Below are 17,591 nucleotides of genomic sequence, written 5' to 3'. Positions count from 1 at the left end.
ACCATAACGTACTTCCGAGCCCCAGCTGTGCAGGAAATGTCATTAGAATTGGAATAGCAAGGATATGACCCTTAGAATTCTTAGAAAGACCACGGTTACTGTACCTGAAGTTTAGTAAAAATAGACAGCAGAAATAGTTTCGTGGTGAATCGTTGTATTGTAGAGACACGTGGAACAGGTAATGCCGGCAAATTTTGAACGGGTTCTCATCGATATTATAATGTGAATTTTGCAGCTATAAGAAAATATGGCATTATTAAAGCCAATATTCCGTGTTAGCGTGAAGCCAAAGATAGCTTTAAAAATGTGTACTATACAAAAATTCATTCAGAAGTCCGCAACAGGGACGCTTTACAGAAGTTGAAGATGAAATTGTGAGGTATGCGAGCTTAAAACGCAAGGTTAGAATGGCCATAACACAAGATGCGATACAAATGCGGGCCCGCGAATAGGAATTCCCTGAACATTCAAAGACACTATCAGATACCTCTAATGAAATTTATTAGGGAAGCAGGTAGGATTTACATGATACTTGTGTCTGTTTATTTTATTTCTCAAATTAAATTTGAAATTTGTTACCAGTACAAATAAAATTATGATTTCACAAAGCACTTTTTAAGCCTGACTGAATTTTTTTGAAGGAAAAAGTGGCAGTAGTGTTGCATTCAGGGTTGCCTTGGATTCCAATAAATACGGTAATAATATGAAAAAGAAATGTTTTGGTCGTAACTTTATGGTACAAAAAAAAAAAAAAAGACCTCATGGCACTAAAGCCATAATGGGCCTTCTTGTACCAGCCTGAAGGATTACGAGGAATCCTCTTGGTACTTATTGTCGGCTTTGTAGATCGGAGCCGCTCAGAAAGAAATGCTTGACAAATGTTAGCATATCTTGAAGCAAACATCATGTTTGTTATCTTCTTTAACATTTCATGTGTTTTGCTATCGCAATATGTTGCATAACTTCTGAATGCATGTCTCAAGCTACAAGTTTCTCAGAAAGGTCACAAAAATAATATAGTTTTAAAAATGTCCACGCAGAGAACAGTTCAAAGAAACAATCTTCACACTTTTGGGCTTGTTCCAGTGAGAACTCCATAGTTTCAGTCTATGTCTCAGACCACTGTAAATTCCACCGAGTGGAAAGGCAAATGAGGCTTCATGAGATTGACAGTTCCAGCCCACTGCCTGTCTTGAAATAGAATACAGAGACAAGGGTGCACTGACGAAACCTGTTGCTACACCTGCTCGAATATAGGAAATATGTATTTGTGAATAAATATTCAGAAAATGTATTTAATTATGAAATGGCAAAAAAAAAAATAAAAAAAAAAAATAATAATTTACTAAAATAAAAAAATATTTTAGTACATAATTATCGAAACCTTACAATGGATGAAGAACATGTCCGTATCACTGGCAGTAGTCACAGGGGGCACAGTAGCTTTGTTCAACACTGCTGGGACAGTTTTCTGCATGGCTTTATGGTTACTTTTAAAGGGTAGAGAAAGGTCCACCTATTCAATACATTAGCTTATTGAATAAGAGATTTCTTTAAAAGTGATCAATTGTCAATACGGACCACAATGAAATTCATAACTTATGATGGGTTTATGGTTGTCACAGGCAAGTAAGTTGATGGTTCACACGGTTGGAAAAAAAGTGAAAGTGAATGGAAGACACCTTCCATTATGATACTTGTTTATGAGACAGACATCCCACAATTGTATGGAGCGGAACATCTCTGCGGCTTTTTCAGGAAACGGAATGAGCATTAGGAATTAATGTAATTCGGTTAGGACATTCCTGGGAAGGACTCCAATGGATTTTAGTGTGTTTGGACTGTTGAAAAGATATCTCCAACATGGCCATCCGTGCAACCTGGAAAGCTTTCAGGGACGATTGTGCTCCGCTATATCTCGTAAAGCGAGTACCGCTGGCTCTAAACCGAACAGTTTGAGATATTTTGTGCTTGTTATTCATTCCTAGTCACTGACTTCAGTCCCAATACTGTATACATTTTGCTTCATAATCTGGATTAGGAACACCAAAGTCCTGAAGGAAGTCGAAATACGTCATGTCCACAACACAGCCCTGTCGTGTTATCGGACAAATTAAAGCGGTATACAAAAGTGGACTCAGTTCAATTCCTTCCTGTCTGGTTGCTTGTGTGAACATCACAGCGAATTCATGAAACTCTGTGTTTAAGTTCAGTTTACAATAGCAAAGTGGCATTAACAGTAGCCGTATCAAAACACTGTACATTGTAAGAATTGTGTAAAGTACAATTTACGATCATTCATGTTTCATGCACTTCCACTTTACAAATAATGGGGATATTCACACTATGTTGGAACGCAAGGTTTTAGGTTACATTCAAATTTGTAAAGGGGCTTCCAATTAAATCCAGAAATACCTGTTCTATCTAAAACCTGCACATAACAAAAGTTACAGAAATTACAATTACCACGTTTCACACCTTTTTCTTGCATGACTTGTGATAACAGAAATATTCACGAATTTAGATTTGTGGTGTAAAGTCATCATAATTTCTTCGCTCCTGCAAGCCAGGTGCGGTTGTGTATGAGCCTCCTACAGGTTGTCCTGTCCATCCACAGGTAACGTCCATAATCACAACGCCAGTTTAGAACTCTGATTTCAAGGTCCTTGAAAATCTGCTTCTCCCAAACAGCACAAGGTCTTCCTCTTGGTCTCTTCCCAGGGACACTGCGCTCAAAGTACGCTCGAGGAATCCTGTGGGGGATCCATTCTATACATGTGATTATACCAATGCAATCTCTTCACTTTGAGGCTCTCCAGCAAGTTTCTTTCCAATCCAAGCTGTTGTCGGATATCCGCATTCCTTATTTTATTCATTTTTGTTTTTTGTAGACAAGAAGGAAGGAACTACATTTCTGTTGCCTGAAGACGACTCTTTGTTGATCCAGTAAGTGTTGCTGCTTCCAGACCATATGTCAATATACAGTAGGTACCAGATATGTTCTGTACAAGCTGATCTTGGAAATGTTTCATCCCGAAGTATTTGACATGCAGCGCAATAGAATGCGGCAGCTTTCTGTATTCTGTTGCTAATCTCCTGTTGTACAGTACTGTCTAGCTGCCTCTGTGGATTAGCGGTAGAGTGTCGGCCTCCGGATCCCAAGATAGAGGGTTCAAACCCGGCAGAGGTAGTCGGATTTTTGAAGGGCGGAAAAAAGTCCATTCGACACTCCATGTCGTACGATGTCGGCATGTAAAAGATCTCTGGTGACACATTTGGTGTTTACCCGACAAAATTAATTAAATCTCAGCCATAGACGCCCAAGAGAGTTTCGGTTTACTCGGTCTGCCATCTAGTGGGGGCCTAGAGTAAAACGGAACGTCTAAATTGACGAGCAGACAGCCAGATGGCGTCAAATTGAAATGTCTGCACACGGTAGCTGAGGCCATACGATTATTATTATTATTATTATTATTATTAGTACTGTCTGAGGAGAGAACACTACTGGAAGTTGTCTACAATATCCATCTCCTCATCTCCAATTCTTAGATGAACAGTTGGAGAGTTTCTACTCATCACCAAACCAACTGTCTTGGTTGATTTTAAGACTTAAGGTTGTAAAAGCTTCATACCAAAGATTTAGTCTAGCTTCTGTGTCACTCCATACCATTACATAATCAACAAAAACCAGGATTCTTTCTCCAAACATCAGTGACATGGAAATACTGTTCAATGGTCAAGGTGAAATAGTGATGGTAGTCGTGGTGACTGCACGTCATCATCACCCCATAGTCATCAAGATTAATTAAGGAGACCATTATTCATCATCATCATCATCAATGTCCCATTATTTATTCTAAATTATTATTTTACAAGGAAAAACTTCCTTAGGGTTATAATGTATAACTAAGGCCCAGATGCTGACAACGTAAAGAATATTTAAAAAATGCACTTAAACACGACTTTAATAGATGACCCAAAAGTCAAGAAAATGCATTATAAAATGATGTTTATATATTCTTCACAAAATAATAGGTTAGACACAAAATTACAAAGTACAAAAATACAGGTCTTTCATTAGGAGGCTGCTCGACAACAAAGAATACACAATACAAAGGATAATGATTGAAAAATGAATACAGTAAAATCTTGTTAAGACATTTCTGCAGGGGACAACAAAAATGAACGTGTTAAGCGAGAAAACAAACTACTGAATATACAAATGAAAACTATCCAACAGCTATATGGAAACACTAGATACGATTTTTTCTGACATGAGGGCATTTTACATTGTGTATCTGTGGCTACAATGAAAACCATATCAGAGGAAAGTATTAAAAGGTGTGAAAAACACCAAACAACTGATATGAAAACATATGCACGAAGGCCAATAAAAATATCCATGTATTATTTCTGAAACAAATGTTATTAGCAGCATTTTATTTCGGAGTAGTGGGTTATAAAACATTATTCTCTGGTCACACTTTGACAGTGAAGTGGAGATTATACTCGGCCATTTGCGACTGGCAGGAATGACTTTCGACACAATTTTGAATCGAACAAAACTTTGACCAACTTGAGCAATTGAGTCAAAACTCAAAGGTGCGAGTTCAACATTCGCGAACTCTGCGTGCATAAAGATGTGTCACATGTGTTGTGACTTTGTGCCTGACGGTGTATGCAATCTGGCTCATTTAACTGTTCTCTGCTTTTCATGAACATTGTGAGACAGTGCCAAACATCGTGTGTGCCGTGCTGATGCTCGGAAGATTACGCATTACTTCTTTTAATTGACTTACATTCCACTTCGTCTGAATTTTACAGTGCCTAGCCCCATCATTTTTGTATCGCCTCTTCAATTGATATTGTGTGGACTTGACCGTTAACTTCTTTCTTACTTATGCATTGTTTTTCGAGTTATAATTGGCTGATGATGACCCAGACTGGGGTCGAAACCAGTACCATTTTCACTTTTAATTAAATAAGAATGTAATCTCTACATCTCTTATTTACTTGTATTGAATAGGTTGAACTACCATATTTATTATTTCAATTTAACTAGGCTATCACATGACAAATATGCACCACACTAGTCAATTTCACACGGTTATGTTAGTAATCTGTATTATGCGACAAACCTTTACTGTATCACTCAACACAAAATAAAATTCTAACATCTGAATGGAATGTGAAATAGACTAACCGGCAAGCAAAACTGAACGTTCCTGAGTCTCCCCGAACGTGCAACTTATCCTGTTAAGTACAGGAATTTAAGGCCTTTTTCCATAATCACGCAACAGTGGCGATGGATCTTACCCGAGTCGGAAATCAGTTTGTTTCACAAGGGATGACAAATAACATTTTCAGGGCTAGGAAAAATGTGATCATACTAAGAGGTAATAGTGAGAATTCGTGACGCGGTAAGTGAGGTATTTTTCTATATAGTATAACCCCAATTTTGCGTAACCCCGCATTTAACGGAAGAAATTCCCAGTCCCAAAAATTATTCCATAAGAGCAATGCAATTTTATATTTAACGTAATTCACAATAGGGCAAAACCTGCATTTAGCACTAAGGAAACATTAAAATTCTCAATTATTTATTTCTATTTGTTTTGGTTATGGGACATTAACCCAATCGCATCATATGACGATCCTAGCTCGTCATAGTTATTCGTGGCATATGTATCAAATGACGAGCTCTGCTCGCGTGAATGCACAGCTGTACATCAATCCATGTAGTTCAGTCACTAACCCACAGTTGCCACTTGTATGCATTCTGAGCTGAAGTTTACACATGTGGCTTCAGTTTTTTCCCTTTCACCAGGTTCTTCCACACTTCCGGAACAAGAGATAACAGAATCTTTTTTCATATTATTTTGCTCTTGTCAGCTGCCATCATGGCGTCAAGCAGATGTGCTGGTGTTGATGAAGAAGGAATACAGAAGCTAATAGATAGTGTTTTAGAGAGTGATATTGAAGGTGGTGATGTTTGTGATGACGAAATAGACCCTGAAGTCCGTAGTTTGAGTACTAGCAATGCGTATAAAAGTTCTGATGACACAGAAAGTGATTCAAATAACGATGGTGTGCCGAGTCTTTCGAAACGAGCTCGTACCTCGGCACAGACTACCTTGACTGACTTGAACTGGACAAAAAGTGACAATAAACCTGTTGTACATAAGTTTAGTGAATACAGTGGGGTTAGCGAAAACTTATTGAAAAAGTTTGATACGCAGCCACTATCTGAACTCTCAGTTTTTTGTGAAAACATGAACCCTTTGTTTGACAAAATATCTGTCGAGACAAATTCATATGCAGCAAAACAGTTGAGCAATCCTGACAAAAAAGTTGAAAGACGATGACAAATGGTTTGAGACTACACCCGACGAAATTAGGGCATATTCTGCGTTAGTTATACTAATGTCACAAGTGCGAAAGTCAAGAATACAGTTATACTGGAGTAAAAACTGGTGTATAAACACTCCTATTTTTCGTAAAACCATGAGCAGGGGAAGATTTACTATAATTTAATGATTTTTACATTTTGTTGATGATGAACAAGTCGATAGTAGTGACAAACTAAGAAAGATTAGGCCTATAATACAACATTTCTGCTCCAAGTTTTCAGAATTATATTTACCTTCACAAGACATTGCTCTAGATGAAAGTCTAATGAAATTCAGAGGCCGCCTTTCATATGTCCAGTGTAATAGGTCTAAACGTTCTAGGTTTGGAATAAAAATTTACAAAATTTATGAATCAAGTTCTGGCTACTGTCTGTCTTTCAAAATTTATGTAGGTGATGATGTAACGGATCCAAGTCTGCCAGCAAGTACAAACGTTGTGCTCAACATGTGTGAACCCTTGTTAGGCTGAGGGCATACATTGGTTTTAGATAACTGGTATTCTTCACCAGATTTATTCAAAAGGCTACAGGACAACCAGATGAATGTAATTGGAACTGTAAGACAGAACCGAAAAGACATGCCTCGCGATATCAGTAAGACGAAACTAAGACGTGGAGAGTATGAGACGTGGGCTGCCAACAGTATGTTGTGTGTGAAGTGGAAAGATAACAAGGATGTTTGCTTTCTCACCACTAAACACAGGGACAGGCAAACTCAGACGAAAGAGAGGACAAACCCCGAGGGAAGAAGTGATAAAGCCCAAGTGTGGCCTTGAATACCAGAAGGGGATCAGGTTACAGCTCTGTTCCCCGTCATGCGGCGCACAGTGAAAGGGTATAGGAAAATATTCTTTTACCTCCTAGATATGTGTATTTTCAATTCCTTCACTGTGTATAACAAGATCGCTGCTAACAGAAAGACGAGCTACACGGACTTCAGAACTAGCACTGCACAGCAGCTCCTAGAGACTGTTCAGTTGCCGGAGTACTCGGTTCGAGGTCGACCTTCAGCGAACACCACCCCAAACAGATTTCAAGTTAAATCATGGGCCCACTTTCCCATGCGTATTCCCCCTACAGAGAAGAAATCAAAAGTCACAAGAAGATGTGTTGAGTGCTATAGCTGGGGTAAAAGAAGTGAAAGTTGCTGGCAGTGCAAAAAGTGTGGCATAGCTCTTCACTTAGAAGAATGTTTTGAGGTGTACCACACCCAGCAGACGTACTAAACTAGCGGCATTGGTAAGTTTATTACTTTGTTATCATGCATGCAGATTTTCAGAAAGGAATATTTACTGGTTGGTTTTGTATGATTTTCTGAATAATAGTGTGATGACGACGGCCGTAGAGCGGTATTTAAATGTGATTTCTTAGTGAACTCCTATGGTATTTAAATGTGAGGCGAATGGATTAAGAACCTATGAACAAGACATCATATACTTGCTAAGGATGATTCAAGGCAGAAGAGGAATTTAGACCACGGGCACTTACGGCTAAACTGAGATGTCGGACTCTGATACACATCCGACTGCAGCTGGTGTAGTAGAAGAGAATCCTCGGTTTAATGGCAATGTTATTATAACCTTCAAAAATTCCTATATTATTCTGTACAATATCTTTCGGTTACAATGAGAACCCTTTAGTGATTCTTCCATTATTACGGGCAAATTCCGGCATGTTAGATTTTATCCATTATCGGTATTCATACACTCGACTCCTGCGTTTATAATGAATGCGATCGATCATCTTCCGTATCGATTCCTCGCTACCCGCGAGCGAGTCAATCTTGAGCGAGCCTGAGGTCTCACAACTCCGAATGGTGTAAACAAACATCAGGAGAACATGTTTTCACAATGACTGCAATGACAGCAGTTGTTAACTCCTTAGAAATAAAGGCTGAAGTAAACGACTGCTTAATTTTATTAATGTGTACTGAAATAAAATAAGAATGTGATACTTCTCAAGATACAGTGGTGCGCTTAACTCATTTCAGAGTTTAGGTTATGTATTTTCACGTCTTGTTAATTTTCAGAAAGGTTGTTCCCATGTAAATTTATAGCTCTATAGGGAGCTCGAAACATGTTTTCATAATACGTGCTCGGTAAACCTAGGTTAGGTGGCGCCGTTTGAAGTAAGAAAATGGAAACGTTTGCCACAAGCCTCTGGAGTTATACTATTACAGTTTTTAAGAATGAAACTGTTCAGACTGTTGGAATTAGAAAATACATGCTATAGAGTAAGCCACTGCTTGGAAAACATCCGCAAAAATATTTAAACAAACTGTATGCTGTTTCATACACATTTTAATGTGTTTTTTGTGCGAGTTTGGTATCTTTCCTGACTTTTATGGAAAAATCATGTGTAACGTTATAAGAACAACCTTAAACTGAAGCGGTTTTGCATTCACTGACAAAAATTTGTCAAAATGAAGCACAAACCGTAACTGCAGTGCAGTGTGTAGGGTAGATATCTCCTTGTTTTATTGCTGTCACTGTGTAAATAATGTATGATCGTACATTTCTGTTAATACAGACAAAGATCTCTGGAAAAGGTGCGCTTTCTACTTAAACCTCGATTTAAGGTAAACCCCCATTTAAGGTTAAAAAAATCAGGTCCCTGTATAAATGTTAAATAGGGGTTCTACTGTAAATTTAATATGATGAGAATCGGGACTTCAAATTTACGACGTGCTAAGCGGGAAAAACGTGTTAATGAGGAACACACTAACAAGGTTTCACTGTAGCTTGAAAAGAACTTGAAATAATGAAAGAGGATTTGTAAAATAAGGTCTATAAAAACATTTTAAAAAATTATAAGAGACAACTTGAGAAATTAATTTTTGCAAAAGTGAAGGTATAAATATGATTCACAAACAAAGACAAGAAAGAACAAGAATAAGACTACTTAATTATGTGTTCTCTTAATACATCTTAGTTTGAACTACAAATGTCATTTTTAAGTTCTGGAAATTGAAGGATCTGCGATTATCTCTCAAGAAGTTTTTACACCTCCAAAAGCTGCGTTCTACATTAGCTTTTGTATAACTACTAGTTAAGGCTTCCAGGTGTAATTTCAAAAAATAATATGGTAACGGGACAAAATGACAAAATTCTTCATAAATGACAGAATAATTCTCCAAAATCAAAGAAAATACTGTTATAATTTAAAAAACAAGAATTGCAATAAGAATGCAATTTATTTTATTATTAATACAACTTCTCCCATGAGGAGGCTGCCACAAGGACAAAGTATGTCGACTACACACTATTTTGTCTTCTAAGTTACGGTGGTACTGTTGAGTTTGCTAAATGCAAAATAAAAAGGATATAGCCTATTTGTCATGAACAGAGTTTGTATATATTGCACCCGAGCACTCAATAAAAAGATGACATGTCATCAACATTTATAACAATGCAATATTAAAGGTCTTTTCTTTTCTTTATTCGTGTCAGAAGTACCAACTCTCTCCAGTCGTTTCACTCATGACTGAGTAACGTGACCCAAGGACTTTGTTGTAAGCTGATACCATTCTGTACGTACTTGCGTTTTCTGGACAGGGTAAGTCCATGATCCCTCTTACTTGATCAGCCCGTCCCCGTGTCCTTGTGGCAGAAACTTTTCCTTGTCATAGTGTGACCAAAGAATTGCAGGATTATCTGGTACACAACTTGACATAGACTTTCTTGTATTCCAATTTCCCAGATGCAGAATCATTTCTTCACCTGGCTGTCCACGGTATTCACAACATCCTTCTCCAACAACAAATTTCAAAGGCGTTGATTCGGTTAACTTTACATATATATATTTAAAAAAAATCATATCTACACTCCTACTATACAAATATACAGGTCTATTATACAAACAGTCACATATATGGCACCAATACGAGAGCTAGAAGATTCTTGGCCAGTATTGGGCGACGTCAATATTGTCAATAGTTCATAGTGCACAATGAAGGACATAAAACACACCGACATAGATGTTGACTCGTCTGCTGTTCTTGGTAATCAGAAAGTGATGAATCACTTGAGAAAATATTAAAATTCAACACCTTTTCACAAATATATCACCAACTGGCAGGGAAAAAAATAGCCTACATTGCAGTAACTGAGGAGTCCTTGACGGCGTGTAGTGTTTGTTCTGATTGACATTTACAAATGTATTCTTCTGGTAGTAGCATTTTAAACCAATGAAAATAACTTCTAAATTTACCATGTCAAGTCATAAACTGTGCAAGTACTAAAGTGGGTTTGAAGAATTGTGAGATTAAAAGTAGGCAGATGGTTGGAGAGAACAACTCCTGGGTGACATGTCCATACCGTGTTCCAACTTTCTATCTTCTTACATCAGATATGGGATTTATAGAGAAGCTGAAATCTATATCCCATCTAACTGAGGATCTTGCTAATAAAGTTTAACCCAACTAAAACAGACATGCAGGATTAGATTCCTAATGTTTGAGGACAATGGGTCTCGTGTGGTGGTGATGGTAGACTGACAGCACTATAATTACTCATCATCATCACAGGTTGTTCTGCCATCCGGCAGGTCCAGTCATGACTGTGACCTCCATATCTCTTGATCTTGTGCCCTTTTCTTCTGCATAATCTTCCTTTCTTTTTCTAAAGCTGTCTAATAACTGGTATCGTCTCCTTCCCCTTCCTCGTTTTCCTTTTATCATCCCTTCAATTCCTACTCGTAGTAAGGTGTTATGCCCTATCCAATTTTTCTTCCTATTTTGGATTACAGTCAGCATGCTCCTCACTTCTCCCACTCTCTTCAGAACTTCCTCATTTGATATTTTATCTTCCCACTTTACTCCTTCAATTCTTCACCAAATCCACATCTCAAATGTCTCTATTCTTCCTTCTTTGTTGTCCATGTTTCAGCGCCATATAGAGCTATACTCCATACGTAACACCTTGCAAGTCTCTTCCTCAGATCTTTCTCTAGCGAGCCACAAAAGTTTTTTTTCTTCTTGTTGAAGCTTTCCTTGGCTAAGGCAATTCGAGCCTTTATGTCTGTTATAGAGTGAAGGTCTTCAGTCACAATACTTCCAAGATACTTAAACTTATTCACCTGTTCAATAATTTCTCCCCATATCTTGATTGTCGCTTATTAACCTTTACCTCCAAGTATCATGAATTTGGTTTTCTTTTTGTTTATGGTCATTCCATACTCTTCACACTTTTTGTTTAATTCTCTCAGCATTTTGTGGAGGTCCTTCACATTTACAGCTATTACTGCCATATCATCAGCATATCTTATACATTCAATTTTCTTACCTCCAACGTTGACACCTCTTTTACCATCCAAGCATTCACAAATAATTTCTTCCAAGTAAATATTAAACAAAGTCGGTGATAAGCAGCAACCCTGTCTAACACCTTTTCCCAATCTTATTTCTTCTGTTAATTCTCCTCTTATTCTCACTCTTGCTGTTTGGTTGTAATATAATTCCTTGATCAGTCTTCTCTCTCTCCATTCCACTCCATGTTTTTTAAGTATGTCCAAGAGCTTATCCCACCTCACTTTATCAAATGCCTTCTCTAAGTCTACAAAGACTGTGTATACTTTTCTATTCTTCTCTATGTACCTTTCTCCTATGACTTTCAGTAAACCAATGGCATCCCTTATGCCTACTCCATGCCTAAATCCATATTGTTCTTCACCAATATAATTCTCCATTCATCTGTAAATCCTTCTGTTTATTGCTCTTAATAGTATTTTAGCTGCATGAGAAATTAAACTTAGTGTCCTGTGTTCTTCAGATTTCTTACTATTTTTCCTTTTTTCTATTGGTATTATTATATTTTCCAGAAAATCTTTTGGCCATTTTCCTTTTTAAGTATATTTCTTGACAAAGTTTTACAAATATCTCTTTTCCTTTCCCCTGCAGTACTTTGAGTAGTTCAACTGGTATTTCAGCTACACCAACTGCTTTACCATTCTGACAAAATAAAGCCAGAAATGCATTCAATAAAATGAGTGTGTTCTGTAGTAGATTTCTTAGTTTAGATCTAAAAATTACACTTCTGAGATGTTACATCTTCTCCAACTTGTTCTATGGAGTTGAGACCTGGACCGTAAAACAAAGAGAAATGGACATGTTAGAGGCATTCGAGTTACAGGCATACAGAACGATATTGTGGTTGAGTTGGACAGATGCGAATGGGAAAGAGAAAGGAAATATTAAATACCGTCAAAATCAGAATGCTGTAGTATCTCGCGCGAGGAGAGAAATATCTACTGGTCATTCAAAGAGATAGATACAAGGCAAAGGAAGACCAGGAAGAAGGCGTATTTCTTGGATTGATAATCTGAGAACTTGTTTCAACTGTTGCACTATTGAGCTATTTTGTGCTGCATCATCTAAAGCAAGAATCTCTATGATGGTAGCCGACCTTCTGAGAGGAGATGGCACTTGAAGAAGCAGAATGATCAATTTTTAAGCACCATCTTACTGCCTGTTACTTACTGCAAAGAGTTCTGCTTGAAAAATAGTGGTAGAAGATGCTAATCTGTCTATTCAGAAATTCTGAATTATTAATATACACAACGAATGAGCATCCTATGTAGATTGTAATTAAGGTGACCATTGAAATAAGAAAGAAAAGACGAAGAAAAATAATATGAGAAAAGACAGTCATGAAGGGAGGTAAAAATGAAACACTCTATCAATCTCTGATGCGCTAATATCGTCGAGCTGGAGCAGTGGCCTACATTGTCCTAAGCCCATAAAACTGTCAACTCCGCTAGATAGCAGTGCTGCTACTGTAACCCGTCAGCGACAGCTTCGACAGCTAAACTTGTATCTTCATATTCCTCGATGTGGTGCAACTCTTTCCAGGGGGAGAACTGCATCTACTTACCAGCCTTCCTGTGGCACTACCAACACTCGAACCTCGGCCTCTAACAGTCCCTAAAATGACGACACAGCTTACCTCCAGGTGCAACACCAACAGACAAGTGTTGGCCAACTCTTCGAACTCCATCGCCAGCTGGTCCAAGGCTTGTACCGCTGCCTCAGGCAAGGCAGGAATACCGTTGGGACCGACATGCACCACAGGCGACGAGCTATCGCCTCGAGGTAGATGTGTGGCGAACAGCTGCACCGAACTGGCGAACCATTCCTGTAGAGACAAATCTAGACTTTGTATTGAATCCTGAAACTACATTAAAACATGCAGGGTGTACAGTGTATCACAAGATGTGTTCCACAGCATCCAATAGGCAATGGAAAGGAACAAAGAAGTCAAAGAAGGGCTGATTAAGAAAGACCATAGCTTGCTTGACAGTTACAAATCTGCAAGAGTACGGTTTTATGTATAATGTGCACTGTCGTACCGGTTGGTTGGTAGTAACATACTATGTTGTAGACCTTGCTTACATCTCCTATACCACAAAATGGAATTTACGCAAGAGGTTTAGTACTGTCAATATTGGGGACAATGTGAAAAACCAACCACAACTTAATGGGTAGAGACTTCATCATGACAAAGCAAGACCTCTTGTCATAAATCAAGTGACTGCATCTACCTTATAATCCTGATATTGTTTACTGCCACTTTTTTATTCCTGCCACCTGAGGCCTCTGAAGCACTGCTCAAGAAATCCCCGAGATAACTGTCAGGACCAGACCTGCTTCACATGTTTGAGGACAGACAGAAATGCTGTAAGCAGAACTGGAATACTTTGAAATATTTATTTATTTACACTGTTTACACCCACAATGGAGCACCAAAAATCAACCATATACAATAAAATCTTCAAAAAATAAGTTAATTTTTTAACCTTGATAATTTCTTCTTTTCCCAAAACTTTTTCATCCTAGACGATCTTGCAGCTCGTTCTTCTGCTGATATAACACACTGCTTACGTTTTGATGTTTTAAGTGACAGTTTTGTAAATTTGTTGTTTAGATTTTCTTCTCTTCTCTATTTTCAATATGTTCTGTAGTAATTTTAAGTTCATCCAAATCCATTTGTATTTCTTTAAACCACATATTTTTTATTTTACTATTTAAAAAGAAATCATAAAGCTGTTTTAGGAGTCTTAAAATTTGGCAAACGGTGTATGTGTCTAAAAGATGCAATCCTCCATTTTCTCATCATGTCAATAATTGATTTGCTTTCCTTGTAAATTACTGAATTGGGTAAAAGTCTGCACTGGCAATCAACCTGATGTTTTTTATTAATAATTGTCCAGAGAATTCTTCTGTCCACTTTCTGCAGTTTGTCTGTTGTTGCTTGGGTATTAAGTTTGAACAATGTTTCACTTGCATACGTTGCTTCTGGTTTGGTGGCGGAGTTATAATGGAGAAATTTAGCATTGATTGAAAGAGACTGTTTTTTGTAACTCGGCCATGTAATTTGTTGTGCTCATCTCAATTTCAGAGTTCTATTACCTATGGATTTTTTTTTCATTACCATTCCAAGTGACAATTTCACCAAGATATCCACATTTATTTACAACTTTTATTTTCTGAGTATTATTTAATATAATATGTGGATTGTCAACTTTAAAGGATGGCATAATTTCCATTTTCTCAAAAGATGTTTTCAACCCAACCTTGGCTGCAGTTCCTCTACTTGAAATTTTGCTTCGTCTACACTATTTGCCAATAGCACCAGATCATCAGCAAATGCAAGACAATTTAGTCAAATATTTCTTCCAATCCTAACAGTCGGAGGACATACCTTATTCCATTCACGCATAATTTTTTCCAGCACACAATTAAACATCAATGGGGATAATCCATCTCCCTGTCGAAGACCAGTATGAATTTCAAATGGTTCAGATATTTTATTTCTGAACTTAACTTTAGACTTTGTAAATAACATTTAGAATTGTAACTCGAGGTTGGCTCAATGCCATAAAATAACAGCCAGAGAACATCTTGAGACACACACACTTCACAATCTCATTTTCCATCACATCATATTTCATTTATCACCTTTTCAGATCACATCTGGAATTGCAAACCCTGACCACAGTCAGACTCTTTATCACTGATCAGACAATCAACCTAATATGGGAAATCTTCTATCAAAAGAATCCACAAGTTTGGACAGCTATATAATCTTCCAAACGAAGACACCATTCGGATACGGTAGGGTGTCAGATAGAGGATTGTGGCGATTCGGAGCACCAGAGACATAATGATCAATCATGCAGATTAATCAAACTAAGAATGTACTTTGAAATATAATGTAATAATGTCAAAGATTTTACATTCTACTACCTACCTGTATGGTTTTCGGAGATGGCGAGGTTCCAGAATTTTTGACGTGCTACTCACAGGAGGCTGACGAATCTGAGCACCTTCAAATACTACTGGACTGAGCCAGTCTGAGCTCAGCGCTCTACTGTCCGAGCCACTCAGCTCAGCTACTTATAAAAAGATCATGCAATCATTCAAGTACAGTGGGGAAAAAACAAAACATTTTCCTTTGTATACAGAAGAATACAAACATGAAGAACACAATAGGTCAGTGTAGGAATAGTGGATGAGGCTAGACAGGCTGTTTCCAAACACGTCTTCAGTCTTAATGAGTGCTGCAGCTGGTGGAGGGGATGTGAAGATTGTCCTTGTCTCCTCCTCTCACACTGACATTTATCCTTTCCCATTTCAATCTTCCTACATATGACTTTTTCTATTTTACAAGTTGCTCTATGTGGTGCTGGCACAGATAGACCTTATAGAGACGATGGGATAAGCAGCCATGGCCTTAATTAAGGTACAGCCCCAGCATTTGCCTGGTGTGAAAATGGGGAAACTACGGAAAGTCATCTTCAGGACTGGGGTTCGAACCCATTATCTCCCAAATCCACCCCTAACCGCACTGCTGTCTTGCTTGGTACATATGACCTGTTTTGCAAATTGTTTATTTCTTACTTCTTACTCCTCAAGTATTATACATTTTAAAAACTCATTCTTTGTCATAAACAAGCATTCTATGTCAACATATTTAACTTTTTTCACAAAGTTAAAATTTAGCAATCTACAAATTTGTTTGCACAAATCAACAGTTACGCAAAGGATCGACAAATGTATGTCTTAAGGTATCTTTCCATCATTCACGATCATGGTTAAAGGACGTTGCAACTATAATAGAGCTACGAGGTTGATTGCAAAAATGATGACTAGTTTTAAGCCTTAGATAACGTCTACTTAAACAATGTCTAAGTTAAGCTCGAAGTTCCATTGCATAAATAATCTTCAGCCGGTGTTCAGCTAGATGTCATTTAAGTTTCAATATCGCTTTGAAAACGTAAACAGATTCTTTGCTATAATCACAGCAATAGAACCAGCTTTTGGGTGGTTAGGCCGTGTGCATTATGCAGAGTTTCGTCCAGACGTGCCATTTGGACTCATCAGCTGGAATGGCACGCCCCTCCAGGACTCTGCTTAGCAGTGGCAGACCAAACTGTGTGGTCCCGCCGTGTTAGCAAATCAAGTTTGCTAACGTGCTAAAGATCTGCGGCTGTGAAAGCCCTTTTTTTGAGATTCTTTGCTAGTCACAATCTATAAAATTCGTTGGCGCGTGGGCCGAATGTTAATCAGGTGTCGTCTGTCAGACACATTACACAAATATGGCTAATGACTTGCTCACAGATAAGAACACTGCTTTCGGTGGAAATGAAATCTCATATTATCGAGAGTGAAGTGAGACGCCACCGTACGAAGAAGTGTAGCTTTGATTGCGCTGAGTGTAATACAAGTACCCATGGGCAATGGGAAGAAGAAACTATAGTAATCTGTAACCGAATGGGCCAATAAATAATAATAATAATAATAATAATAATAATAATAATAATAATAATAATAATAATAATAATAATAATAATAATAATAATAATAATAATTCATTCATTCATTCAACTCTACCATTGCCGGTCCCAAGCCCGGGCCCTCATCTTGCAAGTGATGGGGAAGAAGGAGAGGAAGGAGGATGGGGAGGAGTAACAACCTCATAAAAAAAACCTGGGTCCATCTGGCTCCGGATGGTAGCACCCTGTAAGGGCCCCTGCCTAGGGTTACAGGTGAAACCTGCTGAACGGTCATGAAGGCGGATGAGGAATTTAATGCCCCAACGACAGAGAAAGCGGAAGAACCTAGTGGAGTAAAGCACGAATAAAAAAATCATTTCAGACTAACAATCCGATCTTATCTGGGAATTAA

At 38.0% G+C, this 17,591-nt stretch overlaps 1 protein-coding gene across 2 annotated transcripts in view; it reads right to left on the bottom strand.

Moving 5' to 3' along the window:
- Positions 1-17,591, bottom strand: part of Sec8 (Secretory 8) — a 206,885-nt gene that overhangs the window by 51,252 nt on the left and 138,042 nt on the right. For both annotated transcript variants that reach the window (XM_067156380.2, XM_067156381.2), the window contains one exon: positions 13,351-13,539. In XM_067156380.2, coding sequence (XP_067012481.2) covers positions 13,351-13,539 — 189 coding nt within the window. The remainder of the gene's footprint in view (positions 1-13,350; positions 13,540-17,591) is intronic.

This window comes from Anabrus simplex, chromosome 12, assembly GCF_040414725.1.
Source record: "Anabrus simplex isolate iqAnaSimp1 chromosome 12, ASM4041472v1, whole genome shotgun sequence".
NCBI lineage: Eukaryota > Metazoa > Arthropoda > Insecta > Orthoptera > Tettigoniidae > Anabrus > Anabrus simplex.
Note: the sequence above shows the minus strand (reverse complement) of the source record. Positions and strands in the feature narration are given on the sequence as shown.